General features: G+C 43.4%; 1 protein-coding gene across 2 annotated transcripts in view; it reads left to right on the plus strand.

Annotated features, from left to right (window-relative positions):
* Positions 1-17,925, plus strand: part of DBNDD1 (dysbindin domain containing 1) — a 327,904-nt gene that overhangs the window by 283,480 nt on the left and 26,499 nt on the right. For both annotated transcript variants that reach the window (XM_069635553.1, XM_069635554.1), the window contains exon 2: positions 14,568-14,747. In XM_069635553.1, coding sequence (XP_069491654.1) covers positions 14,568-14,747 — 180 coding nt within the window. The remainder of the gene's footprint in view (positions 1-14,567; positions 14,748-17,925) is intronic.

Below are 17,925 nucleotides of genomic sequence, written 5' to 3' on the forward strand. Positions count from 1 at the left end.
CCTCCAACCAATACATCGTTTTGATAAACAAGTACGCGAAAGAAAACAACAACTGCGAAAGGAATTGAGACAACATAGAAACCTGAATGTTGAACAACAAAAGAAGGCGGTTAAAATCAGCAAACAGAAATACAAAAACTGGCAAATCTCGCATAAAGCAATCATGTACCAAAACGACAGCGAAACAATGCTTGCCAGCCTCAACAACAAAAATTCCTCAGAGTTTTGGAAACTAATAAACAACATTAACTTCGCGCAAGATGCAATTCAATCAAATATGGTGAATGAAAAAGATTGGATCAACCACTATAACTCAGTATACGAGAAAAAAAGTACCACCATTGACCCGATGCTCCCTGAGCTGTCAAAATGGGACTTGCACTTTGATAAAGAGGACATCATACAGAGTATCCAAAGATGCTCCTCCTCCAGGGCACCGGGACCAGATGGCCTGACGAACTTTATTCTCAAACAAAACCCTGAAGAGTGGGCAAACTTCCTATCAAAACTGTTTGCCTCAATTGCTAATGAAGCAAAAGTCCCAACCAGTTGGAAAACCGCAATTGTCATTCCAATCTTTAAAAAAGGCAACAGAGCTGAACCTAAAAACTACAGACCCATTGCCTTGCTGGACGTTGTGGGAAAAATATTCGCGACTCAAATACAGAAACAACTCCAAGAGTGGATCCAAGAGTCAAGTCATCTGGACATCCGTCAAGCGGGTTTTGTCAAAGGTGTAGGCTGTGGCCTAAACCTCTTTCTGCTAAACCTACTTAAGATGGATGCAATAAAAAGAAACAAAAAAATCTATTTGGCATTTGTGGACTTATCACAAGCCTTTGACAGCATAGATAGAGAGCTACTTTGGAAAAAAATGTTTGATTGGCAATGTCCAATTAGCCTACTTTCAGCAATAAAAGCATTACATACCAACACAGAGATAAAAATAAAGCTAGACAAAAGTGGCACCCTATCGGCTCCAATAAAAACATATCGAGGAGTAAAACAAGGGTGCCCTCTGGCTTCTGTTATCTTCAATCTGTTTATCTCAGACTTGGGTGATGCATACAAAGGTGCAAACACTTTTCCTCCAAAAGTTAATGGAAAAGATCTTCATTGGCTCCTGTATGCGGATGATCTTGTTCTCTTGGACTTGACGCCAGTAGGTCTGCGGCGAAAACTCGGGATTTTATCGCAATATATCCAGCTAAACGGCCTAAATGTGAACACACAAAAATCTAAAATTTTAATCCTGCAAGATCTGCAAAAGAACAAAGATCTTATTGGGAAAAAAAAGTTCACGTGGAAACTGGATGATGGCAAAATTGAGCTAAAAAAACAATCGCTATACCTGGGTATGTTGCTCAGCTCAAATATAAACGATGCCCCATGGGTAGGAAAAGTCAAGTCAAAATGTAAACAATTGACAGCGCAGGCTTGCATTGTAAACTCAAAATTCGGGAAACACTCATTAACACCTGTTTTAACATTCTATAAGACAAAAGTCATACCGGCCTTGATCCATGGAGCTGAATGTGCCTTTGGCTGTCCAGCAGAAGTATGGGCCTCTTTGGAACACTCGTTTTGGTGGAAAGTCTTGTGTCTACCCCCTGGCGTACCAACCGCCTGTATAAGATATGAGCTGAGCCTCCTATCTATTAATGGAAGGATAACGTGGAACACCCTAAATGAATTCCGCAAAGTATCTGCTGAAAAGCCAATCATCCAATATAACATCCTAAAAACTTCAGCTATAGAGCATGATAATTCAGTGCTCTCAATGTGGCTCCAACGTTGTGAAAAAATCCTCAGCGACATAGGAGCAAACAAAAATCTACTGCAAGAAAATCCGAATAAGGTCAAATCCTTGCTTTGGATCCAAGACTGGATTGACACGGGTGACGCGTGCAAAAAACACAGAATAATGAAGCTGATGCCAAATGGAGAGAGAAATTTGAACAAAACTCAGCCATATTTACGCAAATTTCCAGACAAAAAACGTAGAGCATTGTTTATGAAATATCGTCTCAACCAATTTCCAACCAAAGAAAATCTAAACATACGGAACGGCATGGATCAAACCTCCACAACGTGCCGACTCTGTGGGAAAGATACTGAAACATCTGACGCTGGCATGCAGTCATCTGACACAGGAACGCACAAAGCACCTTGGAAGGTTTATAATGGCAAAGCCTACATTGTCCGCTGAAGAATGGTGGACACGACTCTTTCAAGGCTCAGATCGCAGCCTAACATTTGAACTAACCTTCTTTTTAGAATCAATGATGGAGAAGCTACTAAAGGCAGAAACTAATCTGGAATTTTAACAGTCGAAGTTATCAGAGGCGGGTGTTCAATCAGCATCAGTGGAAGAACCGTCCTTTTCCTGTAAACACCTAACTTTGAAGTTTTGGTGAATGTAAAACCAACCCAAAACATTGTGCCAACAAACCTATGTCACATGAGGGACTTGCTGATTGGTTCTGCCTTTTCGTGGGTTTTCTAGTTTGGTGGCTTTTCCTAGTCTTCTCCTCTGTATTCTTTTCTTAATTTTTAAAGTTTTGTAACAAACCAATAAAAAAAAAATGTATTGGTCTGATGAGAGCAAAATGCGGCAAATGCAGGGGCCACTGAACACTTATGCTAAGACACATGAAATCCAAATGCATCTGCAAACTCAGCGGTATCAAAGATGGCTTAAACATTGAGCATGAGATGAATGTGTTTCTGTAATTAGGTGCCAAGTCTGTAGTATTATGCTGATGTAAATATGTAACAACCTTATGCCAAGCCCATTCATCTCCAGGGAATGTTTGGTCATGAATTCCACAGATGATGTTATATTCAGATCATAGGAGTTAATATATTTTCCTCTTTTTACCTCTGTGCTGCATCTGTATAATAAATTGTTGCATTATTTACATTGCATTTTTTATTGACCTATCAACTCATATCTATGCAATAGTAGCACTAGGTTGGATTACGAAGAAGGTGCCAACATACTGATTAACAAACTTACAGAGAGAGGGTATCCAACCAACATTGTTAAACAATCAGCCAAGCAATCTTTTAATAACCATCGAGAAGCTCTCTTTGAAAAGAAAAACAGAGACAAACCAGAGAGGCCATTGGTATTTGTAAATACCTTCAGCAACGTATCCTATAAAGTAAAAAACATCATCCATAGTAATTGAAAAAAGATAATGACCATTCCTCCACCTTTAGTGGTTTTTGAGAAAAGCACTAATATTCATAACTTAGTTATGAGAAATGATATACAGAAGACATGTAATTCCGAGGGTAGACAGAGTACTTTTTGGGGTTTCCCGAGGGTTTTAGGACACCATCCTTTTGGTGATTGCGTGATGTGCCCTTTAACATGTAAGATGACCTCTGTGAATCCAGGTTTGAAATCAGACTGGCAAATGAAAGAAGATACTAATTGCCAAACAGATAACGTAATTTACATGATCAGATGTCCATGGGCATTATTGTACATAGGGAAGACCAATAGGAAATGCAAGACACGCATGATTGAACATAGGAGCTGCCTAAAAAACCACACTGAGAAAGCCCCACTGGTTAAACACTATGAAGAGATGGGCCACTCCTTTATGGATTTTGAGTGGTGTATTCTGAAAAAAGTCAAGGGGAAAACTCAGGAAGAAATCAATAGGAAATTAATTAATTTAGAACAGAATCACATCTTCCTAACTAATAGCCATGTAACAGGGCTAAATGAAAATATTGAGTGGCACAATATTAAATGAGTCACGATCTGGTCAATAACGAATTTCGTGTGAGCCTTGCATTTCCTTTTGACATTCCCTATTGATGCAGAAGGTTGACTGCTAATGAGAATGTACACCAACTAACCAGTGTAAGGACATGGTGTCCAGACCTCTCTTTTTTATATAAGAGAGGGAACGAATAGATTTATCCATGCTGTTTTTCCTTAAATGAACTTTGTACACATTATGTATGCCATCTGTCTCTTGGAGTCAAATCTAGATAGATGCTTGGTGTGTAATTGATTGCGACACATTGTTCATGGGAATTGAGATTCAAGTCAATATAATTGATGTGATCCTTGGACAATTCGACCTACTGGAATGTAAACCATGAATGTAATGGAAGGTCATTGTTGTGATCTACACTCTTTATATATGAAGAGAAGCTGTTGACCCCCATGAGTCAAGAGGGCTAATATGCAATACTGAAGGTACAAGCGTTGGGTACATGCATACATGAGACACCATAGTAGCGAATAAGAATTAGGACAATAGTTAGTAACTAAAATTAATACTTGGCTATTTGGAGTTTCAGGCATTTCTTTTGCAACTACGGCTTTGTTTGTGCAAAACAGAACAATGCTATACATTAGACATTTAAACCTTATCTGTGTCCGTGGGTGGTTTTCACCTCCCGCTAAATTTTGCGATGAAAATGGAGTGTAGCATCTCTATTACGGGTTGCTAAGGCAATGACGCGATTTCCCGTAACGTCATCGCGTCACGCTGTACGCGATGACGTCATCGGCCCGCGCGCATTCGCGGCTTCCTACGGGTTTCTTAATGCTCGCATCCCGGGCATTCCAGTAGCACTGAACAGCAGACTGGATGCATGCTAGAGAAATGCTTGTGAGAGGTAAGCAAGGGATTCCCTATGGGATTGACATTTGTGAGATTTAGTCGAGTAATTCTCAATTCAATGTTTTGATGGGTATGTTTGTTTTACTATAGGTTAGACGCTTACCTATCCATTGAGTGGACAGGCAGCCTATGATTGGGATTCTAAACTGGAGACTGCAGGTCCTAGATACTACCAATACCCTACAGATTAGTTATATGAAGGTAAGGGTTTGGATTTTAGTCTGTGTGTAGGTAGATCTCTCACACCAGTTGAATTACCTACCCCAATTTAAAATTCAATAAACTCATGGAGTTTCTTTGGTTTCCTTTAGATCCAATAAATGACCCGCATTGTTGACGCATTGTTCTGCGTTTGTTTGGTTACAAGAGAGATTCAATAATCTTTCCCAAGAGAGAGGGAAGCTGTTTATGGGACCGAGGTGAGGACTTAATTTATATGCTTATGTTGTCCTCTTCGGTGTATTTTTAATACTGTGCACATCAAGGCACGGTGAATTTAAAAGTGGTATTAGAAAATGTGGTTAGGTGCTGGCTATTTCTCCACACCACTGTGAAAGTGAAGAACAAAAATTGTAATTGTTAAATGAACTTGAAAACATTTATTGCTACACGCTTGAGACACTAGTATATTATAAATTGTATACTTGTTACATCCTAATGGTGATTAGGGATGGCTAGGTTTAATAAATTAACCAATTATGCCCATGTAGTAATGTGTTTATGTTTGTATGTACCCTCAGTTATAGGAACCGTGACCAGAGAGGAAAGAATAGAGAAGTCTAAAGGAAGCACAAGACAAATGTCTGCCCCTGAAGAATGTCCAGTTAATAGTAACATCAAGGACAGAAACTTATATAAGTTGGGCTTATTTTTGTACGCAGTAGGAAGCAAGAGGAATTGAGTTGCTACTGCGTAGTGTTTCAAGTATTTGTAAAACTTGACTCTGTGTGGTGGAATAACTACTTTTAACATTGTATACTTTTATGTGCTGTAAAAGTATTTTTAAAAAAAATGGTTTTTGATACTTGTGCGATTAAATAAATGATTTAAAATATGACATTTTAGTGAAAATTGTTGGTATACGTTATTAATTAGATTACACACAGCCCATATTTGCTGAGTGGCTGTTGGTAGTGTTCAGATTTCTGAGGGTAACATGTTGTGTCATTAAGTATGTATATGTCCCTTCTTTTGATGAAATAGATCACCGTGTTTAACACATTCCCTCTGTCTGTGTTTGTAGTACCCTCATTAGTTCAGTGTGTGTGTGCATTTATAGCACTACTAAAAGACCAATAGGTAAGTGAAGTTATTTTACATATGCAGATGAAAATATGGTGAGACGTGCATGTTTCGCATTTAAATGTTACTTCAGGACTTAATATGAGAGCTTTAGCAGTATTTTTTACTGCATCTGGGCAGCTGTGTTTTTTCACCTGGATTTATGTGGTGACCATTTTGCATCTATTGCATCTTAAAGTCCTTGGCCCTTTCTGTCTGGCCTCCATATTCTTAATGTTTCCTGCCTGGACCTTTCAATGTCTGTTATTTTTTTAGTCATGCTTCCAATGCCTCAGGCTTGTAATGTGGGGATAACACAGTCGCACCTCTTGAAGCAGCAGTGTGAAACTGGGCACTCGTGTTTTGCTGAATGTTTAGGCGCACCCCTCTTTCACACCCCAGCTCGTTATCAAGGATGCCGGTGGCTAGGCCGCAGAAAGAATCATTTTCAAATGTGCCTGCCTGCTTTTAAATGGCATCTCACCCAAAATCTAGCTCATCCGAAGCAAAAGGTACCCTATTGTGTGAAGATCTTAACGCAATCAGCTGGCCACCCACCCGAAGGCCAAAAGTGGGTCCCTCCCCAACCCACCAAGCTCAGGGATTACCTAATCCTGCAGTGTCAATGCTCCACTGCGCTCATTTTCATCCATAGGCTGTGGAACCGCTAGTCCTGAGGGTCATATATTCTATACAGTAAATACATAAAACAATACGCAGAAACTTGTTTTGTGTTAGCAATAAAAAGGCAGTGGCTTTTATTAAACATAATATTAATAAAAACATAACTGAGTATTATGGGTATTCCCCACCAAACAGGTGTGCAGTGTCTTCTCAGTTCTGTACTTTTGAATACGTGTTTCAGGAACGGGAAGTTGCCTTTCTTTGCTCACAGGGTGCACCGAGCATGTGTTCCCAGGTCCGTGTGTTTGGGACCTGTAAATTGGCTGGTGAGCACTCCTGTGCCTGCTGGCAGTTTCCTTCCAGGCCCATGCCGTCTTTCCTGTTCTTCTTTTCCACGACTTTCAGACAACGACCTTTGTCCTGTGCTTGCCCAAAAGTATCTTTTCCAGGGGTGGGTGGGATCCAGACAAACGAGAAGCTGGGTCTGCGGACGCAGAGTCCAGATACACTCAGGTCAGCGTGTCCTTTCTGCAGCTCTGCCTATATTGGGCAAATATGCCCTGGGACCATGCCAGAATATGGCTTCTGGCACCAGATGGCCGGCCTTTGCCGACAGTCACTTAGCACCTATGTGTGTGGCTTCCTGCTTCTCCCCTCTACTATTGGTAGAGTGTGCTCTCCCCCTTTGAAGAGGGGGCGAGACACTGGGGGTTTCGGTGCTGGCGCCAGCTGCCTATTAGCACCTTTTGTTGGGTCCTGGGTCCCCTCTCTGTCAGGCTCTTCCTGGGAGACCTGCAGCAGGAGAGGTCAGGGGAGAAAATGGGTGTGTGCCTTATGGCTGCCTTTCTTCCCCTTTCCCTCCTCTGTACCCCGTGGGCATTCTCCCCAAGCATAAGGGCCTGTGCCTTTGAGTTACATGGGGGTGCCCCCTCATTCCACGGCACTGGACATATGTTAAGGACATGGTGACTCCAAGTATTCAGCATAGCGGTCCTAAGATGAGCGCCTAGAGACTGCATATCCGGTGTAATGTGCTACATAAAGGAGGGCACTTGCTCATTTGGTCACTGGTAACGCTTTAACTACTGCGTCAAAACTACAGGTTACGAGGTGGTGTTGCCATCATAGCCTGTGCTACAATAAGGACATTGAAGATGGGCGTCTAGAAAACCTCCACCAGAGGGGAAGTAGGGGTTGCCATTGTAAACCTAAAGTCATCACGTGCTGGCCCCACTGTGATGGGGGATGGCTGAAATTCTGGTTAACCTTGGGCAGTACACATCTGTGCACTGGCCATGGCTGCCACACACAGACGTAGTACTGAATCAACATGCAAGAAAACAACTTGGTGCATCTCAGCATTTTTGTATTTACCCGGGTCACCATAGAGAGGATGGGAGGCAAAGTGTTGAGCTGTGGTAGATAGGGTGGACTGGAGAGAGAAGGCTAAGGCGATAGGGTGACTATCTAGAGAGTGTGCACTGTTGAGCGGAGCAGGCGGTGGTGGGCATTTGGCTATGTGCCTGGGTGTTTGCACCTCTTTGAAGAAGCGTGTTTTTAGGAGCTTCCTCAGTGGTGTGAGGCCGGTGTCACTTCAGATTTTGTGACTTCTCTTTCAAAGAACGCATAGCAAAGAAGAGTCAGACAGCCTGATTCCAGCTCTCACCCTCCGCTAAAGCAAGCCCAGTGATCAAAGTGAGTGGGAACGGTCGGGAGCGGTGTTCCACTACTTTTCGTTTTTTTCTGTTTTCCATTCCTCTACTTCTTAGGACCACACTCGCCATTCTATATAGAGAATGTGTCCATTCATGTCCCTGTGCAAGTGTAAAGCTGAAATAGGAGCCATAGTCACTAGACTATTGCAGTGCCCCGGCTGCAACACCTTGTCACATGCTGCTCTAGGCTTCCGCCTACCCTCTCCCCTGTCGAGACCATAGTTCCACTACTTTTTTGGGTACACTTCTTTCATTGAGTAATTCCTTATTCCACCTCAGGTTTCAGAGCCGTCATCAAAGTCGTTTTGCGCTTGCATCTGGATGGGTGCAAAGCCCCCTGACCAGTGTCTCAGCCGCAACACTGGCCCAGCAGAAGGCTGTCCAGCATGCTGTGGATCACCTGTATGTAAGGCTTCAAAAGGCAAGTACATCAATGCTGCATCCACAGACCTTCAATGGTAACTCCAAGCCTGCGTCCCCAGCAATGTGGCCTGCATTACCTCTGAGGGTAATTACCCTTGCATGACCGACACACTCTCCATCTCAGGAGGACAGCGCAGCACCAGGTGCAGAGACCTCGCCAGACTGGAATATAAGAGCTGCATGATGGAAAAGGCCTGAAGGCAAGTATTCTGCAGCTACACGCTGTGCCAGGAACAAGATACCTATTAACATCAGGCTAACCCCCTCCCGCTTGCACTTCAGAAAGTAACTAAATGTCCTGCTCGTATGATACGCCACACTGACCAATGATGAAGGCTACCAATCCCATGCTTCCCCCTGTTACCCCTCCATACCTTCTATGCCCCATCATCTACTTGAACAGCATTCTGGTGATTTCCACATAGGCCTGTGCTATAAAGTCATGAACAAACATGGCATACATGCAACTTTGTATTTCACAGTAAATATACGTCCACCAAAAGGTGCTTTTATGCTCTTTTTACCTGGTCATCCATTGCCCTTGATGATAAAAACAAACCTCGCTCTTTTAGATAATTGGCCTCATTACAACTTTGTCGGTCCAGAAAAAAGGTGGATAATTCCGGCACAGGCTTTTTTTTCCGGACCAGCAAAGTACAAGTCAGCTGGTGGGGGCCATGGATCTCCCGGCATTCCTGACCTGCTAGTAGATCAGGCTCCCACCAGCAGATAAATGACTGAATCACCAGCACTGTTAATGCCGTTGCCGGTGATTCAGTAGTTCCCACCCCATGGAGTCCTTCAGGACTCCATGGGAATGGGAACGTAGTGTCATTCTGCCACCAGGCCCTAGGAGAGGCGGGCATTAAGAGTCAGAGGGGTCATACAAGGGTTGAGTCAAACGTCGAAAGTAAAGGGAAAGCTGGCTCGGGGCTTGAGGGAAAGCGTAACTGGGGGCTGAGATCCAGGTTTAGGTAAAAGGAAGAACCTATGGGGTCTAAATGATATGATATGATAGGTTATTTATAACGCGCTTAATACCCAGAGGTTTCTAAGCGCGGACCCGGGGATCGAATCTGTGTTTCTCCGTGTCGTCTTGCTTCCAAGGCGTGCACGTTGCTGCTGAGCTATCCTCCCGAGCCAAATGAACTGTCTGGTGAACTGTGGCAAGTGTGAACCCGATGGAGAGATGTCAAAAGAAAGCTTGGGGAAGTGAACCTCGCTTTGTGATAAGATGAGCAAATCATGAACCGTATAAGAAAATCATGAACTGTGTTAGAATGGCTATGTGAACCTGACAGAGGGATGCCAAGGGGAAAGGTAACGAGAGTGAATAGCGCATAGTGAGAAAGCAAAGTGAACTGTGTATTTGGAAAACGTGAACCCGGCTGAGGGATGTCTGCGAATTGGGTTGAAGCATAATACACCCGTGAACATTGTGTCGATAAGAGTGAACCCGGCTGAGGGCTGTCCGCAGTGAATGGTTGTTTAAAAAGACATTAGGACCTTTGAATATAATAAGCTGATTAGAATTTGAATGAAAGGCCATAGTTAACCCGACGGAGGGAGGCCCACATTGTACGAAGGATCGGAGCCCGGCAGAGGGGGGTCCTAAGGCGAAGCGTAATTGCCCCATGAAGATTTATTGAAGGAACTTTCGTTTTTGTTTATTGTTTATGGCACATCAGGTCCTCCGAGGCAAGAGACTTAGGGCCTCATTATAAGGCTTGCGCTCCCGTAATGAAGGGGGCCGGTACGGGTCCGGCCCCCTTCATTACGGGAGTGCCAATTACGAGCTTCCCATCGCGGGACCCGGAAAGCACGCCTGGTAAAACCAGGCGTGCTTTCCGGGTCCCGCAAGGGGAAGAGGGAGGCAATAACGGGCCAGATGTAATCTGCCCATTATTACCTCCCTCCCCATTCCCATTGAGCCCTATGAGGGCTCAAATGGGAATGGGGATGGGTTCCTGCAAGGAGGACTTACCAGGTCCTCCTACGTCGGAGTAAGCCGGTAAATCCCCATTGCAGGAACCCGGTAATGGATCCCGGAACCGAGGCAGCCATGGAGCGAATACCTCCATGGCTACCTCCATTCTCGTAATGAGGCCCTTTGTGTGAAAGAGATTTGGCCACAGAAGGCCATGATATTTTGGAGACAAACTGTAACTTTGTGCTGGTGAGGCCCAGGAGTGTGCTGTGCTCAGTAGTCCCACCTTGTCCCGTGCTAAAAACGTGGGGAAGGGGGACTCCAGCCCTACCATCCTGACTAATCATTTTTGAGAACACTTCTTTCTTTTTTGATGAACATTATCCCACACTATTTTGGAATTTAGCAGTAAGCATTGGCAATAGATTCTTGTTAGTATAGGCCCTTTTTATTTGACAAAACGCCACTAGGACTGCCTTATTATTATGTGATGGTTGTAGCTTGCTCCCATCTTAGATTGAGGTTTAGATTGGGCGTTTATCTCACCTATTATACAGTTTAATAAACATCCTTGAACTGTGATCACTTTTGTCTGTCTTTCCTGTTGCCGCCATGAGTTCCTTACAGTGGAGAAAGTAATGCAGCTTTCACAGTATCCTGCAGGAATTACTGGCAGGATACCGGGAAAGTTGTAATGACCCCCAATGTGTTTCTTAAGAGGATACCACTATTACACACGCACTAACCTGCAAGCCTGCAGCATCCCAGTACTGTAGGCTGCTGGTTTATATCTATCCAGCTGGTGGTCCAGTCACTGTCATTGCCCTTGCTCTGACCACACAAGGTTTGCAGAAGGGAAGCTGTTGTACAGAGTGTCTCTGGTGACCTCAGATCTGGACTATGTTTCGGCAGAGTCTGAGTACCGTATCAGCTTTGCCGCCGAAATCTTGCTACTGCCAGTCAGCTACGTGGCAGCGGTCTGCTAATGTACCTACATTGATAGGTTTGTAGTGATTGTCAATCTTGCTGGGAGGTACAACAGTACATGTCCCATTTGCGGCCTTTGTCTGAACTACAGACAATTGTTAAGCCATGGTGTCAATCAGGACTCAAAATGTGCACTCGCCAATCCTGTACTTGCACACCTGTCACTGTCTCCCTCAGCATTGGTCAAGTAACTCCTCAGTGACTTGCAATATCGTTATAACCTACGGTAGGGAGTACTTTATCCCATACATAAATTGTGTTTCAGTTGATCTTGTCAAGGGATACGAGAAGGTCCAACTGTGGAGTACTCATTGCACCCCATTTCAATTCCAAGTGTATTCACCCCAATTTAGTTTTTGTAAAATAACTATTTCAGTAACATATACGATTATGTCGGTGTTTGAGACAGAAAGGACTGAGTTATTGTGCAGATGATGCTATATGTATTAATCTTTTCAGAAGACCTGACAGCTATGGTATCTGCAAATCCTTACTCACCACTATTTATATTATCTCTAGAATATATAGATTTTCTGTATTTATTTCATATGTTGGTTGTTGAAGTTGTGTATAAAGTATGGTTGTTATAAATGGTAATATAAAGGTATTTCTGAGTTAAATATTTAGCTCGACATTATCATTTTCTAACTGATTGCAATTTGCTACATTGATTGAATTATATTTGTGCTTATTTACTTATCATACTTAGAGTTAAATATTTTGACTTGTAACAATTCGAATTTTAAATGAGTTCCCTTGCCATTGTTGCCTGTCCATGCTGGGGCTACAAACATAGCATTCCACTCTTTTCACACCTCCAACACCCTTGCTGAATGAGATGCCACATTAATCAGCTGCTTACTAGCCTCTGGCCATACCTTCAAGTTGATTTCCCTTGTCCCTTCTCAAATGCATCTCACCCGACTCTGCAGTTGTAGTTAGTTACCACATCAAGAGAGGGCTTCCCCGACCGGCAAAAATCCAAAAGATAGCTTTGGTCACCCACCACATTATATAGTCACCCCACCCTTGAAGTCCTTCAATGTATATTTTGTCACTGACACAGCACAGCATTTTTTAGGGTTTTGATACTTCTGCATCCTGGCACGTCAGAGTATCCTCCTTATTCGTAGTCCCAGCTCTCGTCTTATCTGCAGCTTTTAACATGGTTGCCCACAAGGCCCTGCCTATTTGTAGAAGTCCACATTGCTACAGGAGTCTCTGATACCTGCTTGAAGTCCTTCCTCAATGACCGCGAACAGACCTGCTTTGAGCGTTCCGTCTGTGCCTGGTGGCAGTCCCGTTTTGTCATCCCTTCATCCTCTGCCCTTTTAGGCTTTGCTCCTAGGTATTAGTTTGATATCACTAATGGGCTCTGAAGGGGGATCACCGTTCCTCCTTCCATTCACAGATTGCAGGCAGCTCCATCCAATTATCAGAGGCCCCCAACAAACAATATTCATGTATGTCTGTCGGTTGTTAGCGTTTGTAACAAGGCCAATTTGCCAGTTTGCGCATTAATCATGGATTTTGTCCTGTTGTAATTTTGGTTCAATTTAACACACCCCACCACATGACCAGCATATTAAAAAACTTCGACCAAAACAAGCTTGGGGAAAAATGCACGATTAATGTGAAAACTAGGAAATTGGCCTTGTTTACAAGCATGCGATACGTCTCTGTCTAGGTCTCTTTGAGGAATCGTTGGGAAGGAAAAGGCCTGTGACATAAGATGGCCACCTGCTCCAAATTCCACAAAAAACCCTGGTGCGTTTATTATCAGTGACTTGCTATTCCTGACTTATTTAATGGCACAGGGTTCATTATTTCTATGTTAGGAAATGATCATCCCTAACCTGCTTGTGGTAGAAGTTGGAACACCCAGGCATGATGAACTATATTATGCAAATCCTCTCTGTACGTTGGCTTTTTTATCATCAGCTTTGGGGGTTCACGGAGGTGAAATATGTAGTAGACAGAATTATTGCAGCCTACAGAAAAGGGGAAGCAGGTTTTCCCTTCCCGAGAAGCCAGCAATGATTTTAAGCCAGAGACTAAATCAACTTCTAGGTCATCCTCACGATGTTATTTGTGTATTTGTTTCATTTATATAACACACACCTTTTTAAGAAATTATATATGAAGTCCTTATCAACATTAAAATACACAGTCAAACAAAGACAGAGTAATATGTAAATAAAAGGCTAATTGATGATAAAACGTCATAACAGATAACTAATCAGGACTAATGGGGGGGGGTTGAGATTAGCAGTCATTTGTGCATCGAAGCCGATACAAAGTATAACCAGGGTTCCATAATCTGAACAACGCCCACACGTTGAAACGCGCGTTGGTAACTGGTGGACCTATGACTGATTAATGTCTAGTATTCGAAAAACTTGTTGGGACAGATTCCCTTCTTAAACGTCATGCAATTTATAATTGTGTATAAAATAAATGTTTCATATGAGATGTACAATAATGTTTTGTTCCATTATACAAATACATTTGTTGGAAAATAAATGCAGATTACACGTGATCATGCAATTCTAATTGTAGTAGTCCATCACATTATATTTCATACATTCTAATCTCTGGAGGTCCACTCAGCCCTTTCTCCTTCTGAGTTTGATAAAGTTGTTTTGGTAAGAATAAACATCTGCTGTCTGTCTACAGCACCAAGATACCCCTGCCAGGGTGAACATCTGCTCTACAAATACCCCTGTTATGTTATGAGGTGTAATGGGGCATACCACCCTACCATTAGTGGAGTATTTGGTTTAGTGTGGTGCTTGTGCACACCAACTCTGTTAAATGTTTGGTTTCCTGACATGAAAATGCTGGTACTTACGCTAAGAAAATTAAATGCAGTGTATAGGCATTCTGAACGTGCCCTTTTGGAGGAGTTGACTAGTGAATTGGGTAACTGCTTCTAACGTTGTCGGGATTTGTTTTCAGATCTGGTGAGAGAAGCCCAAAGTCTAGTCACGACTGCCCGATCAGTTGCCCCAGCAGATGTCACGGTGGAGGAGCCACCACATACTCCTGGGGAGGAGTCACCACCTTCCACACCAGCAGCAGAAGAGGATGGCATTCCTGTCCCCAACTCAGGACTGCTGCACGTTACAGAGAGAAGACGTGAGTACCTGTTATTTCTGTCTACCTTTATGCTCTCAAAACTTCCATTCTGATTGCAGAAGATCTCTTCAAGAGCTCTGCCCCCCTTCCTGAGCGAATGCTATGGGACTGGCAGAGGGTGCGTGAGGTTGACAGTGCTGCCAGATATGGATCATGAACCCTACAGTTGTTCTTCGAAACATGCCTTTTACCACATCCTTCTTTGGTGATCTCTCAAGCACAGGCACATGCATCAGAATTCTGCAGATTTCATATTATTTATTTAATTGCCAACTCTTGAAGAGTTATCAGATGCTCTCATAACTTGGGTGTTTCCGCACATGATGAGGTCCACGTTTTGCTAGTTCTTATTTCCCACTCTTGATCCCCCTATCATGCAGAACTCTGGTTTACTTCACCAAGCACAGTGGCTATAAATGAATGTAAAGCAAATCCTAGTGAGTGGGGGCCCAATGATGAGATTCTACTATGTATGCATGTGGATTTGCTGCTAATAGCACATCGCTACTTCATCAGAGCAAACATGGAAAGTGCATTCTTGACCCAGAATATTGATTGCATATGCAGAACAGGAGTGAGGATGTCGCTGCTACATGTCAGGCCAGGCATATGTGCAAGAAGTCTGGTGATTGTAGAGAGTAGAGGATTCAGTTCATCTTCATTCTGGCCTGGAATTCCTTCAAGACAAAGTCACTCGCTACCACCCCTCAAGGACTCTCAGTTCTCGCACAGCATCTCTCCTAGTTGTCCCACATTACAACTCCTCCAGACTTTCTTCGTCCAAGCGCCGTTCATTTGGAACTCTCTACCCCTGCACATTTTGCAATATTGACAATCACCTGGCTTTCAGAAAGGCCCTCGAAACCTAGCTTTTCCCTCCCTCCTCTTGAAACCCTGTGGCACTCCACACTCTCAATGGGTGCACAGAAACGCTGACCCAAACACAACAACACTCCTGCCCACCAATACTCCACAGATGCCGGCATCTTTCTCAGTGGAATACAGTGACAAACTGTCGTCCTTCCCAAATACAACAACACTCATACCCACTAATACACCACGGATGCCGGCATCATTCGCAGAGGCACACTGTAACAAATGATCGCCCTCCGCTCACCCACCGGTCCCCCTTGTCCCTCCGTGCCCCTCTCCCACTGCTCAGACTTTAGTTCCAATGAGACCACGAATAGCGATACCAGTCAATCGCATTGGACCAAGAAAAAGAACACAGCAGTCGAACTCCATCCAAGCGTATGGTACACATACCTTACACCACGTCTGTGGACACATGCCACAGGCACCGCCACCCATCCATACACCATACAATGCAGCTATGGCTATGCTATTCCGGTCTAGCAGCACACATATCCGTCCACACTGAAACCCCTGACGTACCACAACACATCTGCCATTAGTATACAGCGACAACCAATGAAAACAATGTGGTCTAGCTGGGCACACAGTGAATCTTCAGCGCCAGCACTCTATCCTAAACCACCAAAAGCACCCGCTCACGTGCCTGACAGGTGGGCTGGCGAGGCTCCAGTAAGCAGCCCGCAGAAGTCCTAACCTGGCAAAAATGCACACAGCATCCATTAATTTAAACCCTTAGAATCTCCTGCACATGGACTGCGGTCACTGAGGGCGTTCCAACCACAAAGCGCATTGAGGCCATACAAATGGGGAAAGGGCGCTATATAAATGACAAATACAATACAAACAATGCAATACAATAAAAGTATAATGAAATAAATAAATAAAAGCTCATGAAATCAATATAAAGATAAAATATACTTACAAAGTTCACGTATTAACAGAACACCTTGTTTTCTTCCCTATGGTCACAGAAGAATTAATTAACTTTTCAAAATAAAAGGTCAGTAATTATGGAACGATTTCTAGATTACCCTCAATATCACCCAGATGGTATCGAAATGTCTCTTATGTCTCTAGAACCTCGCGTGTTCAGGAACATTATTATAACTATTGGATTATTAGATTTCTATGAAGAAAGACTTTCACATCCAGGCTGATGAAATAAAAGAAGAGATAGCAAATAGAATATCAAGATAGTTTGTGGCTCTGTTGAGGATACATCTGAAGTGTGGAGGTCCAGTGTAGAGGGCATTACTTGTACACACCGGGTAACCACTTCGGATATCCCTGGCATGTGTAGGGTAGCATTGATGGAACCCATAGCACTTCAGATGTTTTGAACCATGACTCTCATGAGACTTTACTATTCCCTATGCTGTTTGAGACTGCTGTTGTGCCAAATGTTGCAGACCCCTGATAGTATTCATGGGCCATGAAGATCTTTCAGAGTAGACCTCATTGGTAGGTGTAGAGTCACCAAATGAGTTGGATCTCATACTGGTTGGCACAGCATACTGTAGAGGACATGGCCTGCTACCTGGGTACAGTGGCTGGCATAGAAATCAGTACCGGTACATGTAATCACAGCATAAAAAACATCACTGGCGAATGTAGACACACCATCAAAAGCCTCTCTTAGACCCAGCATAACTGGCATCAGTGGTTCATGTAAGGACATCATTGAGGGTGTCACTGGTGCAATTAGACGTATCACAAAGGGCATCCATATAAAAGATCAGTGGTGCATATAGGCCCGGCATTAATGGCATCACTGGTGCAAATGCAAAGGGCATCATTAGTTAGCGTTCTGCCACTACATATACGTGTAGGGTGGCTGTCGAGGATATACCTAAAACATGGAGGCCTGACATAGAAGCTGTCACTTTGGGGAATGCCACTTAGGATATCCCTGATATATGTACAGCAGAATGAGGGCATGACCTGCATACAGGAGATACCCATGGAGAATACCTGAAATATAAACATCCAGAAAAGCTGGGTCACCAAAGATATGTCTCAAATGTATAGCTCACGCATAGAGGGCATCACTCTTCGCATATCTACAACACAGTTGATACAGTTCTTTAGCATACCACCCACTGTCTCAGAATAGAGGGTTCTGTATTTGGGTGAGTGTGACTGTTGATTAATTTGCTGCATTTTTGTAATTATTTGTGTGTACTTCTGGGTATGTTCCTCTGATTGGCTGTTTGGTGTACCATATTGTGTCTGCACTTGTGTGTGTGTTTAAGTGTCGGGAGTCCTCGCGTTTTGCTCCTATCTTTGAACAACTTTTTTTCTC

The sequence above is a fragment of the Ambystoma mexicanum genome, chromosome 1q, assembly GCF_040938575.1.
Source record: "Ambystoma mexicanum isolate Mex_15411 chromosome 1q, UKY_AmexF1_1, whole genome shotgun sequence".
NCBI lineage: Eukaryota > Metazoa > Chordata > Amphibia > Caudata > Ambystomatidae > Ambystoma > Ambystoma mexicanum.